Source organism: Acartia tonsa, chromosome 2, assembly GCF_053477335.1.
Source record: "Acartia tonsa isolate MP-2025a chromosome 2, ASM5347733v1, whole genome shotgun sequence".
In the NCBI taxonomy this organism is placed as follows: Eukaryota; Metazoa; Arthropoda; class Copepoda; order Calanoida; family Acartiidae; genus Acartia; species Acartia tonsa.
The window spans coordinates 34799069-34818865 of NC_137261.1; the positions used below are offsets into that span (position 1 = coordinate 34799069).

Sequence of the window (19797 nt, forward strand, 5' to 3'; positions counted from 1 at the left end):
AGTCAGTCGCCTAATCAAGGAGTTAATTGTCTAATGGGCTTGTAACCATATAATCATGCACATCAATTAAGCAAAATTTGGTTTAAAGATGCACCACAATAAGATCTCGTAGTGTATCCATTCATCATTGGCTATCTATTCGTTAGGCTAATCAAATTGATACGAAGATCCGTAGACAGAACAAGTATTCTTATTTTGTAAAATATTTAAGATTAAAGGGTTTGACAGTCGTAGTCAAGATTATCTTTTTAAGAATTTTCATTGATCTGCACCGGCTTATCTTATCAAGGCTTATGTTATTTTTATTTTACTTTTGATGATAAAAAGATGTATCGAGGATTTGTTCTTCTACATTTCATCATAAGTAGGACAAGAAAGATTTTCTTTAAAAAGCATCTTAGGAAATGTTCAACATAAGCTTAGAAAGATTAAACAAGGATGTCAACATTCATTAACATCAAAACTAAAAACGAAATTTCCATCCTCTTTAGTAAATAAGTACACGGACGGACGGATTAGGCGATTTATTATGAAAATGCAAATTATAAATAGAGATTTTTACAAAATATTTCCTCTTTACCGTAACTGAAGGACAGGCAGACAGACATTTAAAATTGAAATAATGAGTCTAATATTTTCATATTTCATTACTAATCTAGTCTGCTATATAATAATAATTTTTATTTAGAATATTATTTCTCTGTCTCAAGTCCTTTCATCATTGTAATTTCACATTAAATATAATCTTGATAAAATGGAATGGGTCTCAGCCAAATGAAAACGCTTTGCTAAAGTTAGGCAAATATACAAGAGGCTTTATTTAACATGAATTATTTAGTTTCATAGACAAAGAACATTCAACTTAATTCTAAGATTCCCTTAACTATAAGGTATATATGGTCAATGAATCTTTGTCATGCTAAATTCCCGTCAAACCGATCGTATTAAACACGTTGATTGATAGTTTTTTGTTGTTGGTAAAAACAAACTTAAACTTTTTATGTGATTTCTATTACAATTATAACTAACAAAATTAGCGAAGCAACTAAATAAATATAATAAACTTACTTTGATAAGTGTGACATATTTAACCTTTATGAAATATGACCAAAGAATAAACATCGTAAAACTATATCTATTAGAATAATTTTAATTTCTTATTTTTTTTTTTTTGGGGGGGGGGGGTTCTCGATTAGTCTTGTAAGGGTGGAGTTTTGAAAACTTTCCCATGACCTGTAAAAGAGAAACATATCAGTCTGGCGGTTCGATACTTGAATACAAACATACAGACACGAAAGACAGACAGGCATCCTGTTCCTTTTTATATATGTAGGATAAGAAAGGATAATATGGTCTGTTTCAAAGATATAAAATATAATAAAGCAACAGGCTGCAAATATAAAAAAGAAAAAAAATCTCTCTGAAAGATACATATTTGGATATATTTAATATAAATGTATGTATCATCTGCACAAAAGTGAAAATTACAAATATATTGAGAATATCTTTGTATTATTTGTAGTTGTCCAGTGTGTATATAATACAATTAGATACAAAAATGGATTCCTGTATAATAAATCAGCAAATTTATTTTTATACTTTATCTTGTCTTAAAATCTGGTTTTACTTCATAAAGGCGGAAAAGTAGTCGTTTTAGGAATTTTATACATTTCATTTAAATCAGTTCTTTTTCGAACCTCCGACATTTTAGAATGTTATGTAGCTGTGGACATTTTGGAGAATTTTTAGTTAGCATTAGTGGATTTTTGTATCCATAAATATTTCTCTTAAGACCCTGTACAATAAATTTTCTTATAAAGGTGAGAATTTTTTGTTATTGAATATATATCTTATTGTTGACAAGAATCTTATTTCAAACTAATAGAAACACACAAAGCTAAAATTTATAGAAGCTCTTCCGATACACAAGTAATAAATCCATGTATCTAACTATATAGTATGGTGCAAAATACACATATAAATATTAAATATATGCCTTCATAACATAAACAAACAAATAATACAGTATCTTTTTCATATTTTAAACGTTTTGGATCCAAGATAGCGCATAAATAGACAAGAATCACAAAACATTTATACCATAAGGTTTAATTTCTTTAAAGCATAACGGAAAGACAGACAAACAAAGTAAATTATAGATTTGATGCGCATTTGTCATAGAATTCTTCACTAAAATTTCAGCTGTTTATCTTCAATAACAGCCAAGAAAATTATAACTCCCCTGTAGAGTAACAGACTGACTGACGAAGGGACAGACAAAAAAGTTATAGAGTAGATTCGCTACTAAAAATGCCAATCAAAATACTTATCTAATGAGGTCTTTAAAAAGTCATGTACACAAAACTAAATTTTGACTAAATTTGAAAAATAAGTAGTTGACTCGAAGGAGAAAGAGGCTTGCAATAAATTTATGATGAGAGGATGATATATCATATTTTATCATTCAAATTTAGACTATACATTTTTTGGTAAAATTTTAGCTCGTGTAACCGTCATAACTCCAACTCCTAACTTCAACCCCTAATATTTTTAAAGCTTTGTGACATAACTTTTTATATTAAAGAAAGAGATTTCGAAATCTTAGCAAAAATTTGTATATGACGAATAAGTCTTTTAAATCAAACTCTTCCCGGGGTTATTTTAAGACTTCACTTTTTTTGCGAAATAAGAGGTTTTCTCATTATAGTTTAATGAACGAAACTGTTATATAGATTTAAAAAAGATAATCTCATTATTAAAATCACGCACAATACCCCAATTAATGTTTCTGGCATATGATACAGTGTGGTCCAGACTCGAACCAGACACCTTTCAAATAGTAAGCAGGCACGCTAGGATTTACTTTTATTGAAGCGGGCAAGAAAGATACTGTATAACTTGTAAAAATAGCAAAATAGTAAATCATAATTTAATGTTTTTCAAGTTCTTTTTTTGCACACTATCAAAGTATCAAAGGTCATAACTGCAATGATTTACAATGTGCAATCTCTTTCGCATACAAACAGTTTGAAAACATCATACCCAGAAACAATCATATAATAAGTTGAACATTTGTTTTGTAAGCTTCTAATACTGATAATGAAATAATTGAATTTTTAATAAAAAATGCTCATTTTGAATAAAAAACTTTTGACTTTAGGCTGCTTTACTGAATTTGTGCTAGAGGTATTTAGTAGGAAATGATGAGATATCTTATTTTACAACTTCTAATACAAGTAGAAATAGCTTAGCTGCACTTTATAGCTCTTATTTCGAATCAATATTTAGTAGCTAAGTTGTAACGTACCCATTCATTAACACGTGATAGTTTTTATTAGCGAAGCTACTCTATAATTCACTTTGTATGTCCGTCAGTTCGTAACGCTTTGGGAGAATCGTGATTTTCTCGGCTCCTAATCAAGACAGACTATTAGACAGCTGAAATTTTTAGTGAAGATTCGTATGACATATGTTCATCTAATCTATACATTGTTTTGTCCAGGGATAAGGGATAAGAAAACTGGCAATAAAAGGGATAATGCAACTTTTACCATTTTCTAATTAAATTTCATTGGTGGACAGCTCCTATTGGCTACCGCCCTAAATAATAGTGTTTGGTAATTTAGGCTTGTTTTGTACCAACCAATAGGCAATTGGCAGTGCCAATATAAAAAAAGGGGGCAAAGTGCGCATCATAGAAAAATTTCAAAAAACAAACAAATTTCTGCTTCTAAAATAATAATAAACAAGTGATATTTGATCACAACAACTTATTTTCAAATCTGCTGCTTAGAGTTACACAATCCGAATAGGAACCCATAAAAAAAAACAAAAAAAAACGGAGGAATTACTTTTTTTGGAATGTAAGTAGCTAAGAATTTTAATTTGGTAGCTTAAAAAGAAACTGTTGTATTTGGTCCATTCAAATCTTAAAAATTTTATGCAGAAATCATAACCCCCCTTAAATGAATACAAACGCAAAACTAGTTCTATATTTAAACCAAATTTTTAATATTATTTTTATTAATTTTGCAATAATTTATTACAAAATCATTTGAGTATTTCTGTTTATTTTAAACGTAAAATTATGTTTTTGAATAAAAAAATTTTATTATGTCTAATCTTGGCATGGAACAGTTATTTGATAGAATATTACAGAGGTACTTATTCACTTATACTTGATTTATTTATTTTCGACTTTGAATTTTAGTAAGCAATGATAACAAAATATTTTTAAATTCCATTTTAATCATAAATAAAATGCCAACAACATACCCTAAAATCTGATTCAGGCCAACCCAACAATAAGCCATCTTAAAAATTCAAATTAGTAAAGTAAACAATATTAATTTTTGGAGTGGGGACAAAACACCTAATTTAAAAATGCCTAACTAAAAACACCTAAGTTTAAAAATACCTAATGTTAAAAATACCTACGTTAAAAACACCTAATTTAAAAACACCTAATTTATAAATGCCTAATTTAAAAACGCCTAACTAAAAATGCCTAACTAAAAAAAACCTAACTTTGAAAATGTCTAATTTTAAAAACGCCTAATTTTAATATACCTAATTATAAACTATATAAATGTCTAATTTTAAAATATCTAATTTTTTTACTAAAATACCTAAAATGGGAAGAAACCAATATAAAATAAAATTCATTTGTATACATTACTCCTCCTTTGATGCTCGCACATTTTTTTTATTGATTTCATTTCATAACTCACAGGTGTATGCTTACGTTAAATTTTCATATTTCAAGGACAAAGGATACTTTAAATTCATTGTTATTAAATAAAACATTTCTTGGAGGGAAAACAAGGCAGGTTCTTAGGTATGATGTGAAATCATGAATTGATTCATATTATAGACAATTTTTTAGGAATAATAAAATAAAAATTATAAAATCAATGTAAGTTTAGGGTCATCTCAACTAAAATTATCCCCTCAGATCCAATAAAACATAAATTTATCAAATAGTTTTTCATTTAACTATCCTCGATAAAATTGTCATTGATTGTGGAGGGGAGGGAGGGTTGTAACCCCCCCCCACCCCCACAAGAATAAATTGAATTACCCTCCTCACTGCAATTGCCCCGAGAGGCCTCTATGGGGCGTAGCCGCCAGTTTAATATATTTAACAACAGTTTTAAGATATGCTTAAAATTAGGTTTTTTAAATTAGGTATTTTAAAATTAGGTTTTTTTAAACTTAGGTATTTATAGTTAGGAACCCGCGACTGTGGCTCAACACGTAGCGCATCTGCTCGTCGTCGGGAAGGTGATAGGTGCGAATCTCGGTCTGACACCGCGTCATAACTAAAGACTTTAAAAATGGTTCCTACTGCTGCTATGTCAGGTGCGCGACATAAATAGTTAGAGTAGGGGGAATGCCTTTGCCCAAAACAGGCGCAACTCACTACCATGCACAGTTAGGACTTCTCAGACAAAGGTCGTGCAATCAAAGGGTTGGTTGTCTGATGGCAAATGGACGCTTTACACCGCAATCATGGGGCTTAGGGCTGACAACCCTATCCCATATCCATAAGCCACATTGTTGCAGAAACACTGACGAATTGTCAGCTGCCTATGCTCCCCCCTGTGGAGTGAAAAGGGCTTGTTACTGTTATTAATAGTTAGGTATTTATAAAATTAGGCATTTTAAAAATTAGGTGTTTTGTCACATTAGGCATTTTTAAAATTAGGTATTTCTATTTTCTAAATTAGACATTTTTAAAAGCGAAGCTTTTCTATAATTAGGGTCGGTCCGTCCGTCCGTACGTACGTCCGTCCGTCCGAGATAGATAGCTTTTATTTGTTAATTTAGGCATGTTAGAATTGTCCTATCAATTTCAAACTTTGCATGATGATTCCTGTAGTAGTTGGGTACGATTTAGAAAGCGTAGCAACTCTATAATCATTACCAGAATGTCCGTAAGTCCATTTTAAACATGTTGATTTTTCTACTTTTATAACAACAAATTTTCAAGTGTTTTAATTATCCGTTTGATCTGATTTTTTGTATATTGATTCCTGGGACAACAAAGAACAATATTATAAGCGAAGCAACTCTATAATCAAGTCCAAAAATGTAAGTATGTCCATAAACATTATCCTGTTTTTAAGCAGTTTTTCAACAAATTTACCTACAATTTTGATTCGACATTTATACATTTATGTTCCGATTTTTCAGTTCAGATACTATACAAGTGTTAATGTCCGTTTGTTCTAACGTTTCAGTGCTTCGCTTTTATGGATGTTGTCATCCTTGTTAAATTAGGTATTTATAAATTAGGCATTTTGTCACATTAGACATTCATAAAATTAGGCATTTTTAAATTAGGTATTTTTAAAAGCGAAGCTTTTCTATAATTAGGGTCGGTCCGGCAGTCCGAGATAGATAGCTTTTATTCGTTAATTTAGGCATTTTAGAATTGTCCTATCGATTTCAAACTTTGCATGATGATTCCTGTAGTAGTTAGGTACGATTTAAAAAGCGTAGCAACTCTTTAATCATTACCAGAATGTCCATACGTCCATTTTAAACATGTTGATTTTCCTACTTTTTTAACAATAAATATTTATGTGATCTAAATATCCGTTTGTTCTGTTTTTTGTTATATTGATTCCTGGGACAACCAAGAACAATATCATAAGCGAAGCAACTCTAGAATCAAGTCCTAAATGTAAGTATGTCCATAAACATTATCCTGTATCAAGCAGTTTTTCAACAAATTTACTTACAATTTTGCTTCGACTCTTATACTTTTATATTCTGATTATTCAGTTCAGACTCTATACAAGTGTGAATGTCCGTTTGTTCTACTGTTTCAGTGCTTTGCTTTTATGGATGTTGTCATCCTTGTTAAATTAGGTGTTTTGTCCCCACTCCAATTTTTTGAAGAGATAATAACATAATTGAAATATAAGCCATTGACATATTGGTTCTATAAATGTTGCTAGATCGATTCCTATATTTTTAAGTTTTTGTCTTGGCATGCAAACAGGTTTAAATTGCATCAGATTCATGCCGCATTATTTGTTTATGTTTATTTCTGATCCATAAAAATAATTAATCTATTTATGTGAATGTAAAGATTAGCAAGATTAGAAGTAACATCTGTGGGAAAGATTTGCCTGAAATCCATACCTTGGCAGGCTTTGCAAATTTGACCGCCAAGCTAAACCCCCCCCCCCCCCATTTTCCCTTTATGGAGCTTCAAGTGCGGCGAAGTAACCCAACTGAGCTGCCTTCTCTTTTTCTTGGAGATGAATAATTCCCCATGACTTGACTTCATATGTGTAAAACATATAACTGGAAAATTCCAGCTAGGAGTATTTGATAATAATACCTTTGTCTCGTTGCCCGCTAAAAGTTTGAAAAGTCTTACTTGCTTTTCTGATCTTGAATTGTTAACATCAATCAAAATTGTTACTAGTGTAGTGATAAAACAAGTAATTTTTCTTATAAATTATTTATACTTTATAGAAAATCTTTGAACTAAACTACTTTTAGCCAAAGTTGTTGTTGATAAAAGGGGGCAAATTAAATAATTTGAGACATTACTTAATTCATTGCTTTTTAAATTGAAATTCAAGGATAAATTCAAAGAATATGCCCGTGGTGCTTTGTATAAACTCATGCTTGTTTTATGTGTATATATATAATATGAAATTTTCATGTGAGTTGCTTTGCTTTGCGATGTAACTCTACAATTAGTATATTTAGACAAACATAACACAATTGATTTACTGTAATAATTTATCTAATAATTATAATCTGTTTTAAGATTTTCGGTTTAAAGGCATTGCATTAATAAATTATGTAATATATTGGAGATCATTTCTCGTGTTTTTGATTGATTACATTATTATCAGTTCAGTAAGTCGCATTTGAGCCATCAGAGCTCCAAAATCCGACAGTTTTCGTGATTTAAAGGTTGCATTATTTTAAAGGGTTCGTAATTTCCCTATTTAATCAAGTTTCATGATTATTGTATCTTTAGTAAATTTTTTCTTGATATCCATTCATAATTTTTTGTCATCCTTATTTTTATACTATTATCCTTTCTACTTCCTTTTGAATTCTTTTGCTTGCAAATTGGTGTATCGTTTAATGAACCACTTCATGACTTGTACTTTTTTGTTGTAATATTTTTATTGATTTATTTTAGTGTGCATCTGTGCAAAACAGAAAGAAACTTTCAAATAATTCCATTTTTAACAATGTTTATTATGATTTAAACAGATTAGAAAAGATTTTGGCCTAAAAGTTCATAAAACGTAATTAACCCTTAACAGTCGGACCCCTTGCCACACCTTTATCAGTCCGGGGGGGGGGGGGGGGGAGGCGTTAAATACCCCCCCCCCCTATCATCTCAGCTCCTATTAGAGCTAGTGGGATAAAAAAAATTTTTGCATATCCCCTGTTAGATGATGAATTTTCGACTTTAAGTGTGTCAAATTCAATTTTCGCTTCCTTCACCCTTTATATAAAAACCTTTGTTTTTAGGTCTTTTTTCACTTAAAAATTTAAACGGGTGGCATTTTCTTTTTTTTTGATGCTAGAAAAGCATTTTTTTTCAGAAAATGTTTATCTTTGTGTAAATTTTATATTAAAAATCTCAAAACACAAAACCTTCAACGCCCCCCCCCCCCCAACCGTTAAGGGTTAATAAAAAATTGTATAAATTGTAAATATACAGGGTGCGCCACATATAACCGGACTTTTTCTAAATTGTAAACAAATGATCATAAAATCGTCAATTTTAAAGATTTTATAAAATTTTAAAAACTGGGAAGAAAACTAGGTGTATGACTAGTAGATCATTGAAACAAATCGCCGCCAGCATTAATAACCGCCGCTACCCGCCTCCTCAACCGCCAGCAGGCCCAGGTCAAAATGTACCTGTCCAGGCTGGCGAAGTTCTCCTTGATAGTGGCAATGAGGGAGGTCTTTGTGGCATGAGCACGTCTATTGGTGCATGCTTCAAAGTAGCCCCAGGCCAAAAAGTCCATTAAATTAAGATCAGGCTTCTGGGAGGTTCCATTTCCTTAGGAACGTGAGTAACCGCAGGATCCAAACTCACCCAACTTTCAAGCTACCCTTTGACACGGAGGTCTTTATTTGGACCACAGTTGAGCTAGAACGACGATCTATACCTTTTTATAAATGCCATGAAGATTCAGCTAGGGTTGTCAGCGCAATCCATATTCCATGAGTTTTTAAGTTCCATATGGGTCTCTAACGTCGAGAACCGAGAAATTTTCACGATTTTACACGATTTTTGACGTTTTTGACATCTCTAAATCTGCCACGTTTCACTTTGTGGGAGTACTACAGCCAAGCCATTTTTGATAGAGAGCTCTAGTCTTTTCTAGTGTCTTAATTATGTATCTAACAGTATCCCCAGCAAGTTGCATAACTCTACCTCATCTACAGATGGGCTGAGGTCCGATTTAGTGGGCCCTAGTCGAAAATCCAGATTTTACCACCGGCGCCTTTCGAATCTGCCTTGTTGAACATAAGCGCGGCCAGCTCGGAGTACAAGCCCATCTTCGTCCAAAGATTTTTTTGTGCTAAAAGGTCATTACCTAAGCTTTCTATAGTGGGGTCAAACGTCCTGATTGGTCAAAAAAAAGCCGTTTAAAAAAAGTCCGGTTACATGTGGCGCACCCTGTAATATATATATCTTAATCAAAATAGACATACCTACCTACAGGCCAACATATCTAGGTAGATACCTAAATATTATGTAATTCCACCGACTGAAATTGCTAATAACATCTGTCAGCTTTCTTACTATGAAGAACAAGCGAGTGATAATTCATCCAAAGAAAATTTTTATAAAGCGAAGCTTTTCTATAATTAGGGTCGGTCCGTCCGTCCGTCCGTAACGGATAGCTTTTTTTTATTAATTTAAGCATTTTAGAATTGTCCTATCGATTTCAAACTTTGCATGGTGATTCCTTTAGTAGTAAGGTACGATTTAGAAAGCGTAGCAACTCTATAATCATTACCAAAATGTCCGTACGTCCATTTTGAACATGTTGATTTTTTTCTTTTTTAACAACAAATTTTTATGAGATTTCATCATCCGATTGATCTGATTTTTGGTATATTGATTCCTGGGACAACAAAGTATAATGTTATAAGCGAAGCAACTCTATAATTAAGTCCTAAAAATGTAAGTATGTCCATGAACATTATCCTGTATCAAGCAGTATTTCATCAAATTTGTTTACAATTTTGCTTCGACTCTTATATATTTTTATTCTGATTATGCAGTTCTGACACTATATAAGTGTTAATGTCCGTTTGTCCTACCGTTTCAGTGCTTCGCTTTTGTGGAAATTGTCATCCTTGTTTCCTTTAGAAACTATGACAGAGGGATATTTTAAGTCTTAGTGCAGCTTAGCAAATAAAAAAAATGATTTTTGCTGACTGATATGATCAATTATATTAAGTACTAGAGTTGGCTCGATATAACTATCTCACTATTGGCTAGTTTTCTATAAGTACATATCTATTTATCTATTCCAATTTTCCTCCCTCACCATTACTATCTAAAAGAAAGAAGTAAATATTTAATATTTTAAATGATTTTTAAAAAAAATTTCTTCAATAATATTTTTTATTTACATTACCATCACCAAAGGGTTAATATGATTAAAATTTTAGTTTTAATATTTGAACACTACGGAAGTGTCGCTACAATCGAATTCTTTTAAAACAGAGTTTTCTTTGATTTTCTATATTATGAACGTATATTTTTTGTTTATTAAATCAAGATTAAATACTTCAATGTAATTCAAATATCAACATGAATTTAAAAACTTTTTTCATTCCATAAACAAATAGAACACAGTTATGGAATCTCGACGACAAAGATTTTTTTATCCAATCTTGACAAGTGAGGTATTTTTGGAAAGAGGAATATATATAGAAAACGCCTATGAAAATTAGAAAATCCGCAGAAATCATATTTGCAAGTTATTTGCAAAAATCTGCAATATTAATTTGCAAAATTAATTTCATGCCTTAAATGACTCATTTAAAAAGAAATCTTTTTATGAAATGTGTTTATCTATAAGTTTAGAACATACTTAAGGCAAAAAAAATTTCTTTAGTGTTACTTTTTCCACCTTATATATGAAAAAAGCAGTTTCTCACATTTTATGATAAAAAAAGGTACAGGAACAAAAAATATGTTTCTTCTTGATGTAAACACAATAATTGGCATAAAATCTATCATCCTAAATGTAAAAATCAGATATAGAATCCTTTTTAGAGCAAAAATAGTGCAAAAAGTAACCAAGACATTTTTGCAAAGTATGAAAATCTGAAGAAAATAGTTCTTTTTGATTTTGATATACATATCAGATAAATGTATATAAAATTAGTGATCAAAAACTATAAAACAAGTTATAACTTTTTCAACCCTATCATTAATTAAAATGCACTTTTAGGTTTACTTATTACCAAAGTAGCACATAAAAACTCTTTTTATTAAGTTATTAATCAAAATAAATTCAAATCAACAATTAGGCGTTTTTTATAATGCAGTAGACCATTTTGTAGTTGGTTTTTTGGCATTTATTTTGTTTAATTACATCATTAAAAGAGTTTTTATGCACTACTTCAGTAATTCTTAAACCTAAAAGTGCAATTTAATCAATGACAGTGTTGAAAAAACTTATAACATGTTTTATAGTTTTTAATCACTAATTTTATATACATTTATCTGATATGTATATCAAAAGCAAAAAGAACTATTTTCTTCAGATTTTCATACTTTGCAAAAATGTCTTGGTTACTTTTTGCACTATATTAGCTCTAAAAAGGATTCTATGTCTGATTTTTAAATTTAGGATGATAGATTTTATGCCAATTATTGTGTTTACATCAAGAAAAATCTTATTTTTTGTTTCTGTACCTTTTTTTATCATAAAATGTGAGAAACTGCTTTTTTCATATATAAGGTGAAAAAAGTAACACTAAAGAAATTTTTTTTGCCCTAAGTATGTTCTAAACTTATAAATAAACACATTTCATAAAAAGATTTTTTCTAAATAAGTCATTTAAGGCATGAAATTAATTTTGCAAATTAGCATTGCAGATTTTTGCAAATAACTTGCAAATATGATTTCTGCGGATTTTCTAATTTTCATAGGCGTTTTCTATATATATTCCTCTTTCCAAAAATACCTCACTTGTCAAGATTGGATAAAAAAATCATTGTCGTTGAGATTCTATAACTGTGAGAATAAAGGTTTTATCGCTTTGGTCAATGAGAGTTTAATGAGGATTATTGGAGCACTATGAGCTTTGAACATTTATTCCTTGGAAAACTTGAGCTCATTTATAGACATTTATTTCCTATATAGATATGACATGGATCTTGAAGCAATAAAGCAGGCTGTTTTGTAAATGTTAAAAATTGGAAGAATCTATTAAATAAAAGTCATCGCAAATATACTTAGTAAATGATCTTTTTTCCATAAGATGAACAAATCATTTAAATAACAAAATATAATTTTGGCAAAACAATTTTCCCCCTCAAAAAAAATCTCTATGTGGTAGAATGTTATTGGCCATGAAAAGTGTAATCTTTGCAACCTTGAAATATGATCAACTGAAAATTTATTGCCCATTTTTTCCTAATTTCCGAAGTTGTACAGCAGATAACCCAACTATTGCAAACGCTACTCTGGCCAAAGGGAAAAGCTATATAATGTATAAACGATTTATACATTATAATCAAATATTTGCACTTTCGAGTCTATCTGGGACAGAACAAGGAAGGATTATTTTCGATATACAGTTTGGGGGGGGGGGGGGATTGTTTTTCTTTAATTGACAAAGAAGCGAGAGTCAGATGTACTGAATTTTAGTTTCCGAAAGTGTACCTAGCTTCCGCGTCCTATCTCAATATTTACTACTAGCTAAAAATGCTTCAAACTTTAAAAAAATCAAAATTTGAAAAATTAAAATTTTGAATGTATAATGTATAAATCGTTTATACATTATATCGCTTTTCCCTTTGACCGGAGTAGCTGTAAATAGCGTTTGCAATAATTTGGTTATCTGCTGTACAACTTTGGAAATTAGGGAAGAAATAGGCAATCCATTTTCTGCACATCGAGAGTTAAACCTATTCACTAAATTTATATTTTTTTTGTTGTAAAATTAGGAAATTACTAGGGAATGTTTTTATATGCTATTTGGAAATAGGGGGGGGGGGGGGGGTTAGATGAATCAAATTTCTACCTCTCCAAGTGATACGGCGATTAAAGCTATTGTAAAAGCCACTATTATATTACACAATAGATGGAACCTTTATAGATTCGAATTACAACACATTTTACAAGTTTTCTCTCTTTCCTTTACAACTTACTTTAACTACCTTTTATTTTGCATGTTTTTTAGTTTCCTCAGTAGAATCGTTCTTTTCAGTAACTCTTTCCTCATTTCCCTCATCTTACTACCCTTTTTCTCTTTTTGGGGGAGGATTTTGAATCTTGATTGGGTTGTAACATAATAGTGTCCAGATATTTTCACTAATAATTTCAATCTGCATAAGGGGTATTTTTTAGTGCATAGGAGGGATAAATATAGTACATTATTTCATCATCCTTAGTAATGACCCTTAAGATCTTGATAAAATAATTATCCTTTAAATCAAAAGTTAACACTATAACGCGAAATGTAAAAAATACTTACACAATTCCAGGGTGGAAATATAAACAAAGAATTAGAAGCTGAAAACCGTTGGATGAATGGTTTCTGAAACCTACGGGACACCACACAAAATGTCTAAAATATTTCCAAATTATAAAGATGTCAAATATCAATAATACATAGTAGAATGATGTCCGTCCGTAACTCAACAACTAAATAAATCGCCAACAGTTGGATGCATTACATTTTTCTATTCAAGGACTAAACCTATTGATTGGCTATAAAATAATCTTAAGCTTTTTCCTGGGGAGCTAGAGCTTTACATGCTAAGATGTACCAGCATATTTTCAAAAATGCTTTATTTTAATTCAATTCATTAGTGCACATTAAAGTAGAATCCAAACACCAAATTAGGTAATAATTAACTACAGGTAAGATAAGCAAAATATTTCTGTTTTATAAACATTTACCTTTTCATAGACATATTGATCAATCTCTTCAACAGGTCTACCAAGAAGATTGGCAGGGAAAGGTTCATACTTGACAGGAAGCTCACATCCATCCTCCAGTTGAGGAGCACGCTTCGGCAGGAAACCATAGTCACGGATTAAATTAGAGGTTCTAATACAACATTTTTATTTCATCATGAATTTTAAAAAAGATTATCACGGAGTGACCTGAAAATTTAGAATTGGAAGCCGTGATGTTCAATATGTTCTGATTTAATAAAGGCACCAAACTTAGACACTGAATGTTAAGTTATATACAGTTAATATAATAGGGAGAAAATGTAATATACTCGGCTCCTATTTGAAATGGATGTCTGATTAATTTTGAATGAGATTCCTCTGTATAGCTTTAAAACTGCTTCATTTTAGCGAAGCTTCACATGGTCATCTAGATGCTAGAAGCTAGGGGCGCAGCCACTAGCAAGTGTATGAACTTCATGGATAATTGATGTCTGTAGATGAATGCAACTAATATAATCATTTAGATGTAAAAGGAAAATTCGATAGAAAATATTTTTTCTCCAAAATCTTTATTAATAAAAGAAATGAAAGTTCTTAATCCATTTTCTGGCGATGAAGTCAGGAAAATTTCCTAGTCAAATTATTTATTTTTCAAGTAAAAATCTCCATCCCCTAAAGTAATCTAAATTAAAGAATTCATCAGATTGTACGTTTGAAAATGTTACAATGATATTGATCTTACCAAAACTCCGTCCCCCCCCAATTACTTATTACCTCCCCCTCTTAAAAAATTTAACCCCCCCCCCCAAAAAAAAAAAAAAGTAAAAATCTTGGACGCCCTTTCTAATGTTATATAAAAGCTCCCCTCATAGGGGTTTAAAAATTTAAGATAAATATGTTAGGGTGGGGTGATGTTATTGCTTAACTTGAAAAATACAACATTGTAACAATTTTGTTCTTTCTGAGAGAGATGCAGCCGACTAATTTCATTTTCAACTTTCGATAACAAAACATTTTCTATTTACATTTTTTTAAAGGAAAATTTCACAGTGTTAAAAATAATTATTTTAGTTGGTATATAATGTAAGTAATATTAGCTGACTAGCATACACAATTTAGGGTTGACTAGAGACATCAAATTATTGTATAAAGTTGATGTGTAAATGATTAGAGTGGTGTATCCAGCTAGAATAGTTGTCATTATCAATCAATCGGTCATGATCTTACATGCTTGTGTCCTTTCTATACTTTCAATCTCATTCAATCCTTTAAAGACTTCTTTAAGTATTACAAGACAGAAAGATAAATATATATCTATAATACAAAGTAGTCTGTCCGTCCGTCTGAAGCTTAAGATCTCGGTAACCACTGAACCGATCGGATCCTACTCTTCAGGGAATATACCTGGTCTTGTGGTAATTTTAGGCTATTTTCTTGTGGGGTGGGACACCCCAAATCCCCCCCCCCTAAAAAAAATCCCCCCTCATTTAAAAAAAAAATTTCCTTGGTTCTTTTTTTTACGAATTTCACCTTAACTTTTTTTGATCACCTCTTAGGGCAAAGCCCCTAGAGGCTGGGGCGAAGCCGCTAGTATATATATATATATAGAGAGAGAGAGAAAGATAGAGGGGGTGGGGGGGGGGGAGAGAGGGGGAGAAGTTTGATATAAAGATAGGGAAAAAAACACAAAGAGAAAGTGAGGTACGAAAAACGGTATTAAATTATTTGTAATTGAAATAATATTTATATTAAACGGACTTGTCCTTGCTTTGATTATATAAGGAGGAAACACTTCAAATAAATATATGATTTTTCCTCTATGAGAACAACATTTTTTTAACAATCAAATAAGAAAAGTTATTGACATTGTAAAACTTGGAATCATCATAACTAAACATACTTCAGCAAAGCTTAAGGTATCAATTCATTCTTTTTAGTTTTTATTACCAAAGTTACTCTATCATTCACTTAGTCTGTCCGTTCGTCGGTCAGTTAGACAGTCCGTAAAGCTATGTGGGAAACATAATTATCCCGGCTGCTAATTAAGATACATAACTGATTTGTCTGTATGTCTGTAGTTCATGCCAAAAGGCAAAAAGAGTTTCGTGATTTTCTATCTTTTTTTGCGTATCATCCTTTTTTCTGTTTATCCATCAATGTTTTTGTACTGCGGCACTTATGGATGATGTTATCCTTATTTAAAAAAAACAAAAAAACTAGGATTTTCTTTTATGATTAAATCTCTTTTAATTACTGATATTGTTACGTCTTTGTCATTCTAGGACAATTTTAACTATTTTACAATTCCCCTACGTGTTCTTTTAATGTCTGACTTGTTAATATTTTTTATGAAATTAAATTGTTGCCTTAGGTTAATTTTTTCTAAAGATTCTTTGGTGAATTGTCGGATCTCGGGTTGAATTTTTGCTTTCGGCTTCATAGGCTGATTCTAAAAAAAATAACATTTATATATCAAACATTTATTTTAACTACCTAATAATTTTATCTCTAATTTATCAACAGCTATATTCTAATATAAAACAGGAACATTCAAAATCATGGATTTTTTCCAGATATTAGACAATGATATAGACAAAGGTTTTTGATGACTATGTTTATTATATTTATACATGTGTTTTTGTTTATAATTAACCATATGTGAAGTATATTGTATGTATGAATAGTATTAATTAATACTAAGGTTTTCATGGAATCTTTTAATACATACATATACATTATTACAGTCTGAGGCCAAAATCACATTAATATGAAGACAACTATTCCCGTAATAAAAATAAGATAAGTTATGTCGAAATGAAAAATATATTATAGCTACATAAAACTATCAGGATGTATATGTGTGTGTCTGTCTGTACCGATATCGATAACCGCTGAACCGATATGGTTCTCCTTTAAAATAAAGCTTCCGATAGGACCTGGGAAGGTTTATAATTATTTTGGGGGAAGGTTACCACTACCCTGCCAGCTGTTTGAAAGCTGGCTGCTTTTTAGGTTATTCAGTCAAAATGACCTTGGTATTTCATGTTGGTCCTTACATTTTCCGAAATCATACACTACGGAAATAAATGGATTTATAATTACTAGGATCTTACACCAGATTTTCATGCTTTTTAAGTGAAACTTGTTGTTGGCTATAATAAATATCCACCCTCTTTACCCCAATCCCCTGCCCTTTGACTGGATGAACAAACTGACCAATAAATGATCTATGTTAGCAACCCAAATTGACGAAATTTTTTCCCCTGTCATAATATCCACGTATATTCTACATAAATTGAAAAAAAACAGGTTTTTGATGGGGGGGGGGGGGGGGGGTTAATGCAACCAACTCTTAATCAGTGTGAAAATGGCACTAAGAATCTGAGTTTCTGAATCTGAAATAAGCAATAAAGAAAATAAGATATTGATTAGTAATTAAGAGATATAAGTTTTCCGGAATTGTAATGTAGGGAGTAGATTTGAAATCTGCATCAAATTTTAAGGATTTTTTATAAAATTCGTTTTTTGTATAATTCTTTATCTAAAAGCGGAAATACAAATTAAGTTAATTAATTTTGGCATCTGTAATTGGTGGATTTAAAAAAACTGCGCTCTGATTGGATGTCGTAAATCATTCAACCAATTAGAGCGCAGGTAGTTTAAAATCCACCTATCCTATTGGTCAAAATTAATTACCCTAAAATGTATTTTCGCTTTTAGATAAAGAATTTTACAAAAAACGAATTTTATAAAAAATCCTTAAAATTTGATGCAGATTTCAAATCTACTCCCTACATTAAAATTCCGGAAAACTTATATATCTTATTAGTAATGTCTATGAATGGTAATTGGGATAATTAAGCAATAATTTTATTCCATTAAAAAAACACCCTGTATAAGAGGGTAACTCGCAAACAAAATAAGCAATTTATATATTTATTCGAACATTACAAATTGTTTCGAGCATGTTTGCTCTCTTTACATGTGTTTGACTCTCTAAAAAAGTTCATTTTATCCAATTACTAATGTTTAAATCTTTTATTTCTCTATGATAAAAATCTTTAAATTAAAAATATCTTTTGGTAAGATTTTAGAAGAAAAAAGATTAAAATTTTATGTGACGAGGATTAATAATAAATGCCAAGAGATGATATAATATAGTTATCACAATATTTGTGACCCTGTATAATGATAAATGCCAAAAGATTATATAATATAGTTATCACAATATTTGTGACCCTGTATAATATTAATAATATATGCCAAGAGATGATATATAATATATTTGTCACAATATTTGTGACCCTGTATAATAATATATGCCAAGAGATGATATATAATATAGTTATCACAATATTTGTGACCCTGTGTAATAATATATGCCAAGAGATGATATATAATATAGTTATCACAATATTTGTGACCCTGTGTAATAATATATGCCAAGAGATGATATATAATATATTTATCACAATATTTGTGACCCTGTATAATAGGGTGGGTTCATATCGGAATTAGACAAAGCGGGGATATGCAACAGATAAAATTAACCTTAAAAACATTTCTGACCGAAAAAGAATTTTAAAAAATTGAGTTTTAGAACACGACCACTTAAAAATATAATTTATTATTTATTAGTATGCAAAGACGACATTCAAAAATTTTTTTGAATCAGAACTATGGCTTCATGGTGCTCCCTGGAAAGGCCTTGAAGAGCTGAATCAGGAACTTTTGTCCGTTTCAAAATATCTCGTTCCTAGCCTTAGAAATCACTAAAAAACCAAAAAATTTTAAGGTTTATTGAGAATTGTCCAATTTGTAGAGGTTTTTTTAGATTTTCTCAGGCTAGGAACGAGATTTTTTAAAACGGAAAAAAGTTCCTGACTCAGCTCCTCAAGGCATTTCCAGGGAGCACCATGAAGCCATAGTTCTGATTCAATAAATTTTTGACTCCCATTTACAAATAGCTATACAATTGAATGTCTGGTCGTCAGCGGTTTTAAGACTTAGGATAAATTTTAAATCATCCAGAGGTGTATTATATCTATATAAATTGAGTGCAGATCCCCGCTTTGGCCTCAGAAAGAAAATGTCCAAAATCGACCCACCCTACTGTATAATAATATATGCCAAGAGATGATATATAATATAGTTATCACAATATTTGTGACCCTGAATAATAATATATGCCAAGAGATGATATATAATATAGTTATCACAATATTTGTGACCCTGTATAATAATATATGCCAAGAGATGATATATAATATATTTATCACAATATTTTTGACCCTGTATAATAATATATGCCAAGAGATGATATATAATATAGTTATCACAATATTTGTGACCCTGAATAATAATATATGCAAAGAGATTATATATAATATAGTTATCACAATATTTGTTACCCTGTATAATAATATATGCCTAGAGATTATATATAATATAGTTATCACAATATTTGTGACCCTGTATAATAATATATGCCAAGAGATTATATATAATATAGTTATCACAATATTTGTGACCCTGTGTAATAATATATGCCAATAGATGATATATAATATAGTTATCACAATATTTGTGACCCTGTATAATAATATATGCCAAGAGATGATATATAATATAGTTATCACAATAT

The 19797-nt window shown here is 30.6% G+C and overlaps 1 protein-coding gene across 8 annotated transcripts in view; it reads right to left on the reverse strand.

The window, feature by feature from the left end:
- Positions 1-19797, reverse strand: part of LOC145311659 (sodium channel protein 1 brain-like) — a 209137-nt gene that overhangs the window by 153926 nt on the left and 35414 nt on the right. For all 8 annotated transcript variants that reach the window (XM_080150617.1, XM_080150614.1, XM_080150616.1 and 5 more), the window contains 3 exons: positions 16520-16602; positions 14154-14304; positions 13726-13818 (listed from right to left, as the gene is read on the reverse strand). In XM_080150617.1, coding sequence (XP_080006743.1) covers positions 13726-13818; positions 14154-14304; positions 16520-16602 — 327 coding nt within the window. The remainder of the gene's footprint in view (positions 1-13725; positions 13819-14153; positions 14305-16519; positions 16603-19797) is intronic.